Source organism: Eremomyces bilateralis (assembly GCF_010015585.1).
Source record: "Eremomyces bilateralis CBS 781.70 unplaced genomic scaffold P152scaffold_18, whole genome shotgun sequence".
NCBI classification, from domain to species: Eukaryota; Fungi; Ascomycota; class Dothideomycetes; order Eremomycetales; family Eremomycetaceae; genus Eremomyces; species Eremomyces bilateralis.
In genome coordinates this window covers 157484-171984 of record NW_022985084.1, presented here as the reverse complement: position 1 = coordinate 171984, position 14501 = coordinate 157484, and the positions used below count along the sequence as shown (strand labels likewise).

The 14501-nt window shown below is 54.5% G+C and overlaps 4 protein-coding genes across 4 annotated transcripts; 2 read left to right on the top strand and 2 right to left on the bottom strand.

Annotated features, from left to right (window-relative positions):
- Positions 1 to 4981: 4981 nt before the first annotated feature.
- P152DRAFT_401169 (uncharacterized protein) lies at positions 4982 to 5800 on the top strand (the record flags this gene model as incomplete). Its single annotated transcript, XM_033676601.1, has 3 exons — positions 4982 to 5421; positions 5471 to 5561; positions 5615 to 5800. 3 exons carry the CDS (start codon positions 4982 to 4984, stop codon positions 5798 to 5800), a joined length of 717 nt encoding a protein of 238 aa, XP_033532005.1.
- A 947-nt stretch (positions 5801 to 6747) lies between these two features.
- P152DRAFT_460489 (uncharacterized protein) lies at positions 6748 to 9570 on the bottom strand. The gene is made up of 4 exons (XM_033679921.1): positions 8841 to 9570; positions 8391 to 8773; positions 8128 to 8338; positions 6748 to 8072 (listed from the first exon to the last, which is right to left on the bottom strand). Exons 1-4 carry the CDS (start codon positions 9258 to 9260, stop codon positions 6993 to 6995), a joined length of 2094 nt encoding a protein of 697 aa, XP_033532004.1. The 5' UTR covers positions 9261 to 9570; the 3' UTR covers positions 6748 to 6992.
- A 105-nt stretch (positions 9571 to 9675) lies between these two features.
- On the top strand, positions 9676 to 10880 carry P152DRAFT_96353 (uncharacterized protein). Its single transcript, XM_033683386.1, has 3 exons — positions 9676 to 9945; positions 10001 to 10663; positions 10873 to 10880. The coding sequence occupies exons 1-2, from the start codon at positions 9924 to 9926 to the stop codon at positions 10546 to 10548; spliced, it is 570 nt and encodes a 189-aa protein (XP_033532003.1). The 5' UTR covers positions 9676 to 9923; the 3' UTR covers positions 10549 to 10663; positions 10873 to 10880.
- Positions 10881 to 11003: 123 nt separating this feature from the next.
- P152DRAFT_451124 (uncharacterized protein) lies at positions 11004 to 12860 on the bottom strand (the record flags this gene model as incomplete). The annotated part of the gene is made up of 1 exon (XM_033678207.1): positions 11004 to 12860. The coding sequence occupies one exon, from the start codon at positions 12858 to 12860 to the stop codon at positions 11004 to 11006; it is 1857 nt and encodes a 618-aa protein (XP_033532002.1).
- Between the last annotated feature and the right edge of the window lie 1641 nt (positions 12861 to 14501).

The following is a 14501-nucleotide window of genomic DNA, read 5'->3' as shown; positions in this document are numbered from 1 at the left end:
TTGAGATAGTCTACTAAAGGGAGGAGGCGGGATTTTATGTACCCGCAGCCTCAGGGCTACGGGGAAACTTTTGCCCGCGGCAGACCAGATAGAATGCCGTGCTCATAGACCCGAAAGGGATCCAGATAGTACGTTAAATTGATTCTTATTATTATTATTATTATAAATTTATAATGCTGTTGTTGAGATCCAGGGCTATGAAATACCCCGATTTTGGTGAGATTTTGAGGTGGCTAACTCACTGGTTTGGCTAGCTCGCTGGTGGATTACGTTAGATTGAGCAGCTTTTAGGGAGTGGATCATCTCCCCGGCGAAAGGGGAACCTTTGGTGTTGACCTCCAACCATGTGATCTGCCTGCACTCCAGCCAATAGGCGGAGGGATCTTAGTACGGTAGCCCTGCAACTGTGTGCGGACTTGTCGAGACTCAAGTCCTGATATCAACACAATTCAAGCTTCTCGTTGCTCGATGGATGCCTGGAGTGTCTCATACTTTCCTACCTGCGCATTTCATTATCTATTAATTAGCAAGATCATTAACCGAGCACAGGGCGATCTGAGGCGTTTCCGAATCACCAGAGTCCATGTTCTCTTCCGCAATGTCGAAATCCTCGAGTAATACCTAACGTCTCATATCGACGTGAACCAAAAGTCATCAAACGATTGATCCGACCGAATCCTTGGGTCGTCCTCTTTCTATAAAGCCTTCTTTGCAGATCTCAGCCGTCTTGCTGTCCACAGCATCGTCGGTACCGAACAAATACCTAGCTTACTCCCCTGCCTTGGACATGGCGTTGGGCGTACAGTACACACCGTACCGGGGGCACAAGACCGACATCCCCAGGAAGGATCTTACTGGAATGGAATACCTACATGGTATGGATCTCAGCCTCGTTTCCGCTTCTGCTCAGAAGTTACAAGAACAGCCATGTCTCGTTCCTACATGCGTTTACTCAACGGTCGAATGTCCGTCATGGTCCCACATGAGGCTCTTTTAAGCCTCACTTCCTCTATCTCACTACTCGCTGCAAGTTCCAAATATCCTGTCTATCCAATCGAGTCGCCATTTCGTGTTTCGATCGTTTCGATGGTTCTGTCGCCAGACCAGGTGATCGGTTCATGTTGAGTCGAGCGGATTGGGAAGCATTGCTGGGTTCTACGACCACCCGCTCCGACCACGGCTACCTGCAAACCTGTAACGGGTGTCACGGAGCAACGAAACCTCCAGCCGCCCGCTCCGTTTCTGTGTTGAACAAGTTGATATCCAAGCCTTCCCATGGAGAAGGGATTGATCGTCGGTCGGCGTTTAGCCTTCAGGATAACGGCGGGATGTTGTGAGACTTCCCGGCACCGGTTTTGGAGGGGCACAGATCTGTCGGCAGCAGTTTCCGGACGCCTTGGAATCGCAAATCATATTAAAACCTGGGTCCTGGATCGCCAAAGAATCACCCGGGATTATTTGCGCTCGCTTGTGGTGCTAATTTGCCTGTGGGTGAAGTATCGAACGTTTGATTTCTATCCGATCTGTGTTCTTTTGTGTACAGCCTGTGCAATCTGCCGAGTCGCGTCCGCATCGTTTCTTCATCTCCACAGGCCTGGCTAAGTGCATTACTCCTTGGCCGTTCAGTTTCTCCCTCACAACCATTGCTATTCCGGTCGGCAAATCTCATGCTTACAGCTTGCAGCGTAGAATGATTCTTTGTCGTGTATAGATTGCCTCCCAAGCAGACCGCAATGGACTGCGGTCTGGCTGGTCATATGAAGGCGCCATGGACTTGGGACCTCCCACTCCAGCTTCATCGCATTGTTGGTACAACATGGGGTTGATGCAGCTTGACCAAGCTATTTCAACGTCAAGTCCCCAACGGCTGTGGCGTACAGGATGTTGTGCTTGTTTAGACCATCCTCCCCATAGCCACCTCGCAGAGTGGAGACGCTGCTGTCTGCAATGGCGCGAGCTTCCCGGCCTAAAGTGGAAAACATAGCGTCGTCCTGCATCACAGAGTTGGCCTTTACAGCATCTCGCAGGTATGACAAGGCCCGGACGAAGGATTCTAGAAAATGTCTCGACGCCACGCCTGCGGCATCATGGCAGTTCGCAATTGACCTGATCCTAGTCTTAATTGCATATCATAGAGCAGTTTCGAGCGGATTTTGATGGGCGATACGGACAGATACTTAAAGACAGTGTGATGCCAACTCGATTGAACGATGGCCTGGTTTCCGCAGCGGTTGACTCGCCCCAGCACTTTCATCTTACTCGTATTTATGCCAGCATCACTACGACAGCTCAAGCAGGAGGATAAGCTTGTCAGCATTGTTACCAATATTCTTATCCCCAGTCTCCATTGTCATCGATGCAGTTTTGATTGATGCTCATCTTGTTGGGATTTCCAATTCGGGTAGCCAGACATCATCCTTTGTTACCTGCCCACCGTCATTCATGACACCCGTACAGTATCTGGGGTATTGACTCTGCCGAGAGCGCTGCTAATAGACGCAAGAACCGAACAGGTATGTGGCTGCGATGTTCGCAAATCATGACCAAGCAATTGCGTGTTTGCTGTTCTTCCGGTTGCTTCCCTCTGTTCCAACTTCCCTTTGTCAAGAGGACGAAAGTGCCGAGTTGGCAAGGACAATAAACGGTGGTTGTGTCTTGCCGCATTCCATGCTGTATTGCATCCATCTATTCTCCACGATGATTCTGCCGCGGCCTTGGAGGAGTGCTGCTGTCTATTGACAATGATGTGCCTTCTCTATTCAGCACAATCACTATTCGGAGCAAGAGCAGCTCAATAGCAATGGCAAGAGGTGGATTGTATGCTCCTTCCTCTTATCCAACATCCTTTCTGCCTGGGATTATATCTCTTCTCTCTCTTCTCCGCTCGTCTTCATCTTTTCTTCTCCATTCCAATCCACTCTCACCAGCACTCATACGATCTTGATTTTGCATCACAAGTTTTCCGCCTCATCAACATCAGCTTCGTGCACATTGTTCCTCAGCTCTTTGCCTAACTGTGAGTCTCTCCCTTTGACTTCATCATGCCTTCCCCCTTCTCCGACATCATCTGTGTTGTCCTTGCTCGTACTTATAGTCAACTCTCCGATTGCTGACAGCACCTCTCATTCCCAGGATTCCTTGGCCTCGGTCGACATACTTCGCCCTCCAGGATTTGGACAAAGCCGCTCTTTGGTATGTCATTTCAGTCTCCCTATCTTCTTCACCTGGTCTCATCTCTGCTCCTTCGACTGTCATGTCAAGACCTCTGTCCTCTTGCCAATGCCACCCCTTCTCTGCTAGTCTGCCATATTGTCAGTTGGCCAGCCGACTCGGCACCTCGGCCAGAGTGAACAATGTTCTTTGGATTCGCTCCATATATTCGAACTGTAGTTCAGTGGTTGTTGTCTGTTTGAATATGCATCCCGACTGTCATGTTTCTTGACAATGGGAACTATCTGCTGTTATCACAATAGCAGCACACATCCTTCTTATTAACCCACTCACCCACACTGCTCCATCCATCCTCACCCACTCACTTACACATCCCTTCACATCTATCTAGTTTAGCTTTGTCAAGCATTCTCTACGAACTCATTCTATTGGAAATAACTACTTACATTCTTCCACCAGGTCTGCTTTTGCCCTTACAGTGGTATCTAAACGCAGTTCTCAATTCCCTCTCACGGAATTAGATGTAAGTCCTTTCTCTCTTGTCTTTCCGCCGGTCTTCCGCTGGTCTTTCCGCCCGTCTCGAGTCAGGACAGAGTGAATGGAATGAAAGCCATCCCATTGGCATGCATGGCAGCGAAAGTTCACATTCACATTCACATTCACATTCACCCAACTTGAGCAATTCCCACTGAACTGAACTTGTCAACTCTCGATGCCAGAGTCACCCTACTCCCAATACACCTTTTTCTTGATCTTTCTTTTACATTCTGCATCCACTTGCGTTCTTCAAAGTCCTTTGAAACTTCTCTTCCTCGTGCTCCTGTGCCATCTCTTCGTACACCAAAAGGCACCTGTTTCCAGCAACCCCTAAGTTGGTCACAATACATCTACTCTTCACTTCTTCGTTCCACTTCCACTTCTTTCTGCTACGCAGATCTTCATTTTCTCTGTTGCTTTCAGTCACTCTCAGTTGTTGTTAGCACTTCTTTTCTTCGCTTTCTCCCTTTCCCTATACGATCCCAACGCTTCTTCTTCCCACCACCACTTCTTCTTGCTTTCTTGCTTTTCCACCAAACAACTTTCATTCCCGCATTGCTTCGGATACCTTTAAGTTGTTCTCAGCACTTCGTTTCTCAAAAGTTTTCCCTATTCAAGTTCAGTTGCTGGCAAAGAGCTTTAATACCCGTTTCATCCTCGCAGTTCATCAATCATGGCTTCTCCCCCTAAGCGTCCAGCTGGCATCGACGCGCTTATTGTTAATCAGCTCATCGGTGCTCAAGCACTTGCCGCACTTTCTCGCCAGGATGAGCAGAAGAGGCTAATTTCTAGTGATTCAGCCAACATCAACATGAGCAACCTCCATGCAAACATGTCTGGTCGCAAGCAGGACTACACCCCGACCCATCTCACCAAGAACTATTCTGCAACCGGTGCGAACGGCTACAGTGGCTACGGGACTCGTCCTTACCCCTATCATTCTGGAGCGGGGGCTCAGAACGCCGGCGATGCCATGAACCACTTGGTCAACAATTTCGGTGGGCTTGCTTTGACCACTCCTCCTTCCTACAACCCTGTGGCTCATAAGCTTGCAGGGCACTCAGTTGCCGAATACCCTGCCATGCCGATGTATGGGGGTCACAACACCGGGATGATGTATGGCGGTGGACAAGTTCAGGCCGGATCCAATCTGTACGGTCAGATGGGACAGTTCGTTCATCCGGGTCAGTACACTCAGTACAACGGCGATGCGGCTCACCAGTGGACTCCGCGTGGCGTCTTGCCCTCTGACTCCACGATGGTCACACCCAGCATGATCAACTCTCGCCGGGAGAGCATTTCTTCCAATGACCAGGATGTCCCTCCCACTCCAGTTCCGTATGGAGCTGGCAGTGGCCAGGTGGCCGTCTTTGATCGTTCCACGCCGAACGTGGCCCTGACGCCGTCTCCGACCAACCTTCTGGCTTTCAATCTGGTCACTCCTGTCAAGCAGACGGCACCTGTTCAGCTTCCTTTGCATCTTCAGCTCCTTCTGAACAAGGAGCCTACCATTCCTCGCGCCATTCCTGCGCCTAGCTCTCCTGTCAAGCCGCTTGATCGTGCCTTGGAGAACAAGAATGGCGAGACCAATGTCTACATCCGTGGCCTCCATCCCGAGACCACTGATGACATGCTCTATGCCTATGGGGCACGCTTTGGGGAGATTCAATCTTCCAAGGCTATCATTGACATGAAGTCGAATCAGTGCAAGGGGTGAGTTCTTCGACCCTCCATCACACTATTCATTCACTGAAAGGAATAGCTTCGGTTTCATCAAGTACCACAACTACGAGGATGCTGAGGGTTGCATCCGTGGTTTCCATCACCTCGGGTATGAGTGCAGTTTTGCGAGGGTAGGTTGCTGCCACCACTCACTGTCCTCAACTCCACTGACTCTTGTGTACAGGAATCGTTCTACTCCAAGCTTAAGAAGTTTTCTGACGAGGGAAACACCAACCTCTACGTCTCCAACATCCCTCGGAACATGAATGAGCATGAGCTCTCTGAGATCTTCGCTCCGCACCATGTTATCTCCTCTCGCATCCTTCGTTCCTCGGATGGCCATGGCCGTGGAGTCGGCTTTGCCAGGTGAGCTTCTTCACTTTTCTCTCACAACAGTCTGACTCTCAGCACAGATTCGAGACTCGCGATGTTTGTGAGGAAGTCATCGGCACTTTCAACAACATTACGATCAAGAAGGCGGGTGGGGAAGACCATGTCATTCAGATTCGCTTCTCCGACACCCATGAACAGAAGCTTCTCAAGCAGCAGACCGCCGCTGCTCGTCAATTCCGCGCGGCCGAGTTTGAGTTCGGTGTGGCTCAGGCCCGTCTGGGGAACATTCCCGAAGTTCAGCTCCCTCGCATGGCTATGCCTGCTGAACTTGGTGCCGTTTCCTCTGATGGGTAACTCTCTCCTCCATACCCAATGATCTTCTTCGCTAACGTATTCCACAGCAAATATGCGGCACTCCAGACCGACCTCTTGACTCGTGTGGGCGGAGTCAGTGGTGATACCACGCCCACCGCCAACTCCACTGTCGGCTCTGCTGTCTCTTCTCCTGGCTCTGATGCTGGCGTCCGCATCACGGTCGAAGCAGACGACAACAAATTCCTTACATCTGACTCTTCCATCACGATCAAGGCTGAAGAGTAGACCCGGAATTTCCAGCTACTGCCCTGCACTCCATTTCGGCAGTCTTAAGTAAGCGTCATTGCTCGGAGTCGCTACATATAACTCGGCTTGCTTCCTTCATCCTGGCTTCCTCGGACTCGGGTCATGGGCACTTCTTCAAAGGCACTTCACACAGCACCATTAACACTAATTCTACGCATGGTTTCCCCAATCCTCATACACATGCCTGCCCCGGTTCCTTTTTCTTTTCATATTTGACAGAAAATCACAAAAAAAAGCTATGAGATGGACGGATGAGATTGAGAAGAGAGAATAGGTTGATCATGGAGGATTCTGAGAGATGAGTCGGGTGGTGCCCAGAGTGACATCACGATAGTTCGTTGCAAGGTGGATTAACAGATCAGAAGCATCAGATAGGAGGACTCTACAGAGGGTAGATTCTTTCATCTAGATAGGAGTCATGAAATGGAAGCAAGTCTTAAGCCACATGGTGCTCATCATGCCCGCGTCTTTGTGATATCTGCATTTGTATCACGCTCCGCTTAATGCCCAACTGTACGAGGAAACATTCATCTTCAAAGGTCTTTTGATGCGCATCAAGTCTAAATGATCTACCAATATGTACAGTGCAATCCAACTTTCGACGGTGTTCATCGTCCGGCCAACTCGATTGCCTTCGCGGCGGCCTCCTCGAAATCAATAAATGCATACAACGGCAGCCCACTCTCCTTGATCATGGTCTGCCCCGCCTCTTCATTTGTGCCCCGGATTCTCACCACGACCGGCACCGCCCCCTCTTTATCCAAACCCAACTCCCGGAACGCCTTAATGACACCCTCAGCAATCATATCGCCCAGCGTCAAGCCCCCGAAGATATTCACAAACACAACCTTGACGCGCTCATCGCGGAGGATCAGCTCGAACGACGTCTTCACGGTGTCGGACGTGGCCTTGCCGCCGGTGTCGAGGAAGTTGGTCGCCTGGCCGCCGCGCGCGGCGAGGGCGTCGACGGTGTTCATCGCGAGGCCCGCGCCGTTCACCAGGGTGCCGATGCGGGCGTCGGGGTTCGTCAGGTGGACGTAGACGATGCCGTGCGGCTCAGCGGCCAGTTCGGTGGGGTGGGTCCCCGTGGTGACGCGCGAGGTGGTGTGCAGGTCGGCGTGACGCTTGCAGCTGCGGAAGGCGGCGTCGTCGAAGGAGAAGTTGGGGGAGGTGATCTGAAGGGGTGGGGACGGGGTGGACTCGGACGGTGGAGAAAGTGAGACGTGCACGGATAGCGAGACGGCCTCGTGGGATGTGTAGATGTCGTAGAGGGAGTTGATCAGCTTGCCGACGGACGACTGGACTGTGGGTGGTGCAGAGCCGAGTTGCAGGTGGTTCAGGATCGCGGACACCGTCGTCGACGTGGGGCCGGCGCGGTGGTCGAAGGGGAATTTGGCCGCTCGCTTGTGGACGCCAGACGGGTTGGTCGTCGGCGATGCGATGATGCAGGGGGTTCGTGCCGTGCGGTCCACGGTGAGGACGAGAAGCTGGGAGTCGGAAGGGGTCGGCTCGTCCGCGGAGACGGGGAAGCCCCGCGAGGAGAGCATTTGGCCGGCTTGGTCGGCGCTGATGTGCAGGCTCCGGCGGTCGTTGACATGCGGAGTCGCGGATGGGAGAGTGGGACGGACAGGAGTGCGTCGGGACGAGGTGTGGTATCCTCTCCGTTGAGCAGCGCTCGCGGATTGATTCTGTTTCCATTGCGTTAGAAGAACGGCTACGGTGTCTAGGTTCAAGTGAACTCACGATCTTCTCGACATTTCGCCCGCTGTTGGCAAGGAGCGTCTTCATCACGCCGCCGAACTTCGATGGATGGTCCACCATGGCCACTCCGGCGTTCTCCAGTGCCCTGAACTTCTCCCACGATGATGATTCACCAGGCGCTGCCCATGCTCCCGCGTGGCCCATCACATAGCCTGGCTTCGCGCACATGCCTCCCACGAGGGCGGCGATCGGCCTGATATTTGGTCAGTTGGAACTCCTCCTATGCCCTTATTCTCGAAACTCACTTGGGGTTGGCCGTCCGCCGTTTATAGTCCGCGATCCATTCCGCCGCATCTTCCTCGGCCCGTCCACCCACCTCTCCCACGATAATGATGGCCTCGGTATCATCATCGTGCTCGAAGAGACGCAAGCCGTCCACGAAGTTGGTTCCGGCGACGACGTCGCCGCCCATGCCGATGCAAAGACTCTGGCCGAGCCCTTCACGGGTGAGCGACGCGACGGTCTCGTAGCCGAGAGTCCCGGATTTGGCGATGATACCCACATGGCCGGGTAAGAAGGTTGGGAGGGGCTGGAATCCGATTCTGCAGTGGCCCAGGGCGGAGATGATCCCTGGGGAATTGGCTCCGACGAGGCGCGATTTCGATTGCGTCTGCAAAACGGAGTGGATCTGGCTTCTCTCAGCTCCCATTGCGAGGCACGAAAACCAATGGCATGGTTTCGAGGTTTGGACTTACACGCAGGATATCATGTAGCGGAATATGTTCCGCCACCGCCACGATCAGCGGAATCTCCGCCTCGATGGCTTCCTCAATGGCCCCGGTGGCCTGATGCGCCGCGACATAAATGCCTGTCGCGTGCGGATTCAGCAGCTCCTTCGCCTTCCGCACGCTCGGGAGCACGGGCAGGCCCAGATGCTCGCCTTCCTTGCCGGGCCTCACGCCGCCGACGATGTTCGTCCCCCATTCGATGGACTGCTTCGCGTTGGCGGTGGCCTGGCGGCCGGTGAAGCCTTGGAAGATGACGCGGGTGTCCTTGCCGATTTTGAGGTTTCCGATCGTGTCGGAATAGTCATGGTGGACCGCGGATGAGGAAAAGAGGCGGGCAGAATGGGGGATCGAGGGGGAGGAGAGGAGATGCCGAGAGGAGCGAAGCATGATGCCGGGGAGCTTTTGCGGGTATACAAATGAACGGAACGCGGATTTCAAAGACGTATACGCTGTTTTACATGTCCCGTCCAGTATACATCCACATCCAAGAAGAATTCAAGCAGTTGTCACACAATTGAGGACCTGCCTCGTGTATTTATACGGACGGACATGATTATTCCCACGGCAATGCTCGGGGATAGCCAGGGAATAACCAGGGAATAACCAGGGAATAGCGGCTCTCCGGTTTCGGGTTCCCCAGTGTCGGCTGACGGCTTCAGGCCTCGGACTCTGCCGAATCACGGGATAGAGCTTTGAGGTGGAATATCGGAGGCTGGCTTTACCCATCGGCGGGTATGGCACGTCATGCCTCCTGAGTCCTTACTCCTGAGGTGTTATTTGAGGCGTGGACTCTTGAGATTTCGTTGGAACGGAGGATTGTCCAGCAGAGCGCCAAGCCTCCCCCACCCCCCGCGTTATTCCGCAATTTCTGAACCCGATGGATGAGAGAAGACTTAGTATTGTTCCTTCGCCGTTTTATATACTGAAAAGGTATTCGTACAACAATGATATAGTATAGACCAACCATCCACCGTATCCGCCACATCGACGCTCTCACGCCTGCTCAATCGCTTCGTATAACTCCGCCTCTCTGCAATCCCACCCTTCCCCATGGCCCCCAAGTCAGCAAAAGGTGTTTCAATGCCAGCCGCCCCGATCAGCACCCGTAGTTCGACTAACCTCCCCAGATTCCCTCCCCGATATTTCCCAACTCGAAATCTCCCCCAGAAACTCCGCCTCGAAAAAACCACCTGCCGAACCCGTCGCCGATTCCTGGGAGGACGAGTTCTCTGATGATGACACCGCAACCAAGCCTGAGAAACAGCCCACGAAAGCGTCTGCAAGCTCCGATGGAGGCGTAGTGCCGGCCCAGTCTCCCTCCCCACCACCGCCTACCCCCGCCTCACCATCCGCGACCTTCCCCTCCCACGACACTCACCTCTCCTCTCTCCACCCCTCCTACGCATCCTCCTCCAGGACGACACCCACCAGCTCCGGCGACGCGTCCGTACGACCGGACAAGTCGGCGGCGGTGGCGCGGCGGCTGATTGCGGGGGCGCTGGGGGTGAAGGTGGGACGGGCGACGGAGGAGGAGAAGGAGTATGAGAAGGTGGTGAGGGAGCGGGAGAGGAAGCGGAGGGACGAGGCGAGGGAGAGGGAGAGGAGGCGGGTGGAGGAGGCGAGGGAGGAGGAGAGGAAGAAGGAGGAGAGGATGCGGAGTGTTTGGGAGGATTGAGTGGGGAGGGAAGCTCCGGAGATAAGGTACACCCAATGCGCATCTTCTCTCATTTTGAGAGAAGTGGGCGCGGCGTCAGGATAGGTTGGGTCCGGTTGCCTTGAAATTCATACATGTAAGTCTAGTCTCATCACTTGGATGTGGGGATGGAAGATCCGATTCTTATCTCTCCATGACACGGTATAACCGTCTACTTTCATTGAGTAATGTAACATCCACAATGTGCTTGTCGTGCTTACGCCGAGTCTATGAATGATATTCAAAATCACTGAACGCATCGTACAAATCCCCTCCGCTCTATTCACGTCGGGCTAACTTGGCCAGTCCATGCAGTCAGCCAACCCATGCAGTGTCCCGCACCATCGTGATATCGCGCGCCATCCAATGCTCCTAGGTTCCGCCCGTCCGTTATCCCCGACGTCAATCATCAACGGTCCTCCGCCGACCGGTCCAATTCAAAACCCCGTACTCCACCGCCACCGCCCATCCACCGTCGTCCGCTCCATCCCGATCGCGCGCCCGCCCCGCTCCGTCGTGGAATCGGGCTCCTCGTCCGCGTCAGCGGCGCCGTCCAGCGCCATCACCGCGTCCCATTCCCGGAGCGATTGGTCGTTGGCGCCGTCATACCCGGTCACGCTCCGCGCCAGTGTCGGTGGTCGGTTCGCGTTTGCGTTCGACTTTCCCTTGCACATAGCGCGGGCGTAGGCGCTGTCCTGCCGTGGTCGCCGCGATTGGCCGTTCCCCCCGCCCGATTTCATCATGGCTGGATCGTTTGCGGACGAGTTTCGATGCGGGTATTGCGATGACGGCGTACCGTTGTTCGCAGGGGAGGTCTCGCCGCTGCTCATGATCGTGCTGAGCTGCTTGCGGGAGGTGGACGGGCGGAGAGGATGGTGGGGGGAGGCGAAGGCGAATCCGCCGGGTGGAGCGTGGAAGGGACGGTCGGGATGCTCGTGATGCGTGACCGCGGCGGTGACGCCGGTTCGGGATTTTCGGCGCTTGATGGAAGCGCTGGTGAGGGGCGCGTCGAAGAGGTTGTCGAGGGAGGAGAGCGAGTCGGTGGATGATGAGGTGGTGGCCGAGGACCCGGACACCGTGCGTGGCGCGGGTTTCCATTTGGCCCGTTGCGCCGTACCGAACATTTTTGAAGGTGTCGGTGATGGAGTCGCGGTGGAATTGGTGCTGATCGTCGTGGCGGAGCGTGTCTTCGTGATGGATTGGAACTGCGCATGCAGCCCCTGATCGAGCGAGATCCGGGATCCCCGGGACGTGGTCGTCGCGGTTCCCGTTGCCGTGCTCGATCGTTGGGCCTTCTCGTATAAAATCCTTGCGGCGAGATCTTTGGTGAGAGTGCTAGTACTCGCGTTCGCAAACGAAAAACTGCTCGCTCGTCCACCTTCGCTAGCGTATACCCTTCCATTTTCGGTCCGACCACGTCGCCTACTCGCCTCACTACCGCTTCTACTTCGACTCCGATTCCTCGGCTCTTTGCCTTCCATGAACGCGGCACTCGGAGGCGGCTCTTTCAGCCATCGTAGCGCGGTGTCGGACTTGTTCGCGTACTCCGCCAGACGCGGGGTCACGACGGGTTGGAGCAGCTCAGGCACCGTCGGCGTGCTGGTGGTGTAGAAGGAGCTCGTGGGCGTGGGCCGCGACACCACGCGATGGAGATGCGGATGAGCCAACTCGCAGGTCGAGTGGGGAGGGACGCCGCCCATGCCGACCGAACTCCCCATGGCGTTGCCTTGTCGGACAGGGCCGAGTCGAGATGCGTTCTCGGATGTGTCGTCGGGTCCATCGAGCGCCCCGCACTGTTCACCATCGGTATCCGTCGCATCGGTCAAGAACAGCTCCTCGTCCGCTCGTTGATAGCGTCGCAAATTCCAGCCGGGCCGCCCGAGATGCACGCTCTCTGGTCTCACCACCTCCATCATCTCCGTTCTCGACCCCGTCGTACTCGTCGTCATCGTCCGCATCCCGATGCTCATGCTTCGATCCGTCGTGGCAGACATGTTGGTCGCCCGCTTCTTGACTCGTCTCTGCGGCGGCCCCGGGCCCATCTCCATCTCCTCGTTCCAGTATGGGTTGATGTCGAAGGGAGACGGATGGTGATATCGGTCGGGGTTGGAACTCTGCTCCTGCTGCCGCTCACAGCGCGCTCGGCGCGCCTGTTTCTTGCGACGGGATTGATGCGCAGCGACATGACACGGCCCACAGGAGATGAACCAGAACAAGGCGGATTGGGCGCCGCGGAAGAGCCAGTGTTTCTCCGGCGGGTGAGCGGGGCGATCGCCCGGTTGCAGTCGGGGCATCGAGGTCGTGATGGTCCAGGGAGGTATATCCGGATGGTAGAGGAAGAATGGTATCTAGGGAAACTGTTCAAGGAAAACACATAAAGCAACGGATCAAGGACCGGAAGAGGATGCAACGCTCATGTATACATGTGAAGATGTCCAGATATTCTACCCATGAACCATGATGACCGAACAATTGGGTGTTATCAAAGAATGTAGCAGTATACTTGCAGACCGGTCAACATTGTCTTGACGTCGCAAAGTGCAGCATGATCCCTCCTCATGCGCCTTGGCCTCATTGATCAACGGCCAATTCAATGGCGCCTGGCTCTTCGAACCGTGTTTGCGACTGGAAGTTGAGGCTCAACGGGAACTCGGGAAGGCCCGACTGTTTCCGTGGTATGTGCAACCACCAGATGATGCGAACCAGTAGGTACGCGGTACAGGTACCGACGGAACCGGATCCGTAACCAGGATTCGACTTAGGTAGAAGATCGGACAGAAATTGAGACAAAGACGTCAATTGAGACTCGAAGAGAGTAGGAAGGACGACTTGAGGGAACGGGACTGATCAACTGTTAAGGTGCCCTGGAGGTTGGATTAGGTCCCTCTTGGCTTTGATAATTGATCGACGGGAGTGACGACAGTCGAACAGCGGTATTTTACGGAGTAATAATACCCTTCCTCCCGTCTCAGAAAGTCGGAATGCACAGCGCCTTCGTGAAATGTAAAGGATTGAAGCTGCACAAGACCATCGTGCCACTTAGTATTCGATGCGAGCGTTCTGTCTCCACGTCGATGCTCCCGTTATGTGTTGACACACGAGGTTCTGAAACCGCCGGGATTGAAATTGCGGCGGGCAGATAAATGGGCAGATAAATGGGCAATGGGGCAGTACCAGTAAACCAGAAGGTGTATGCAGTATGTGGCAAGGGATGGACCGGCCAGAGGGCAGAGATGCAGGGTCAGTCCACGGGCCCCTGATGAGTGATGACCCTATTCCAGCGTCCTCGTGTTCCCCCACACTTACGACCAGAAACTGCCTGTGGCCCTGTGCTGAATTCTGGTGTTTCTGGCGTTCTGGAAGCTGGTGGCGAAGGCCGAAGAGGCAACGGTTGCACGGGCGATCGTGATGCTGTGGATGGAGAGAAAAGGTGGAGGCGCGGGGCGATCGGGTGCGCCAACGCGCGGTTGATCTCTTACACTATTAAATATAAAATAATACTACGACTGGATTACACGTCACCAACCTTTCTACGTACAACCCGGGATACGGTATTCGGGATTAATCAACCGCAGAAAACAAAGGGCCACAGGGAAGAGTCGAGGTACATATGAAGACTTGACGACGGGTGTCTGTGATGATTCTTATCCCCGACGCCACCCCGCTCTTTCGAGAAGATCGATCGGCAGGTATTTAATCTGCCAGAGTGCCAGTACGAAATCCATCGCCGTCAGCCGGGAATTCATGCGGGTTATCGTATGGCACACTTAAAATGCCGGTTTGCCCCGCTGGTTTCATCTTAACCGTATTTCGATAATGAATCTGGACATCCGCCATCGGGATATCAGCCATCTGGGCATCTGGGCATCTGGGCATCCGGGCATCTGGGCATCCGGGCATCTGGGCATCCGGGCCACACAGGCGGTTGGGTAGTT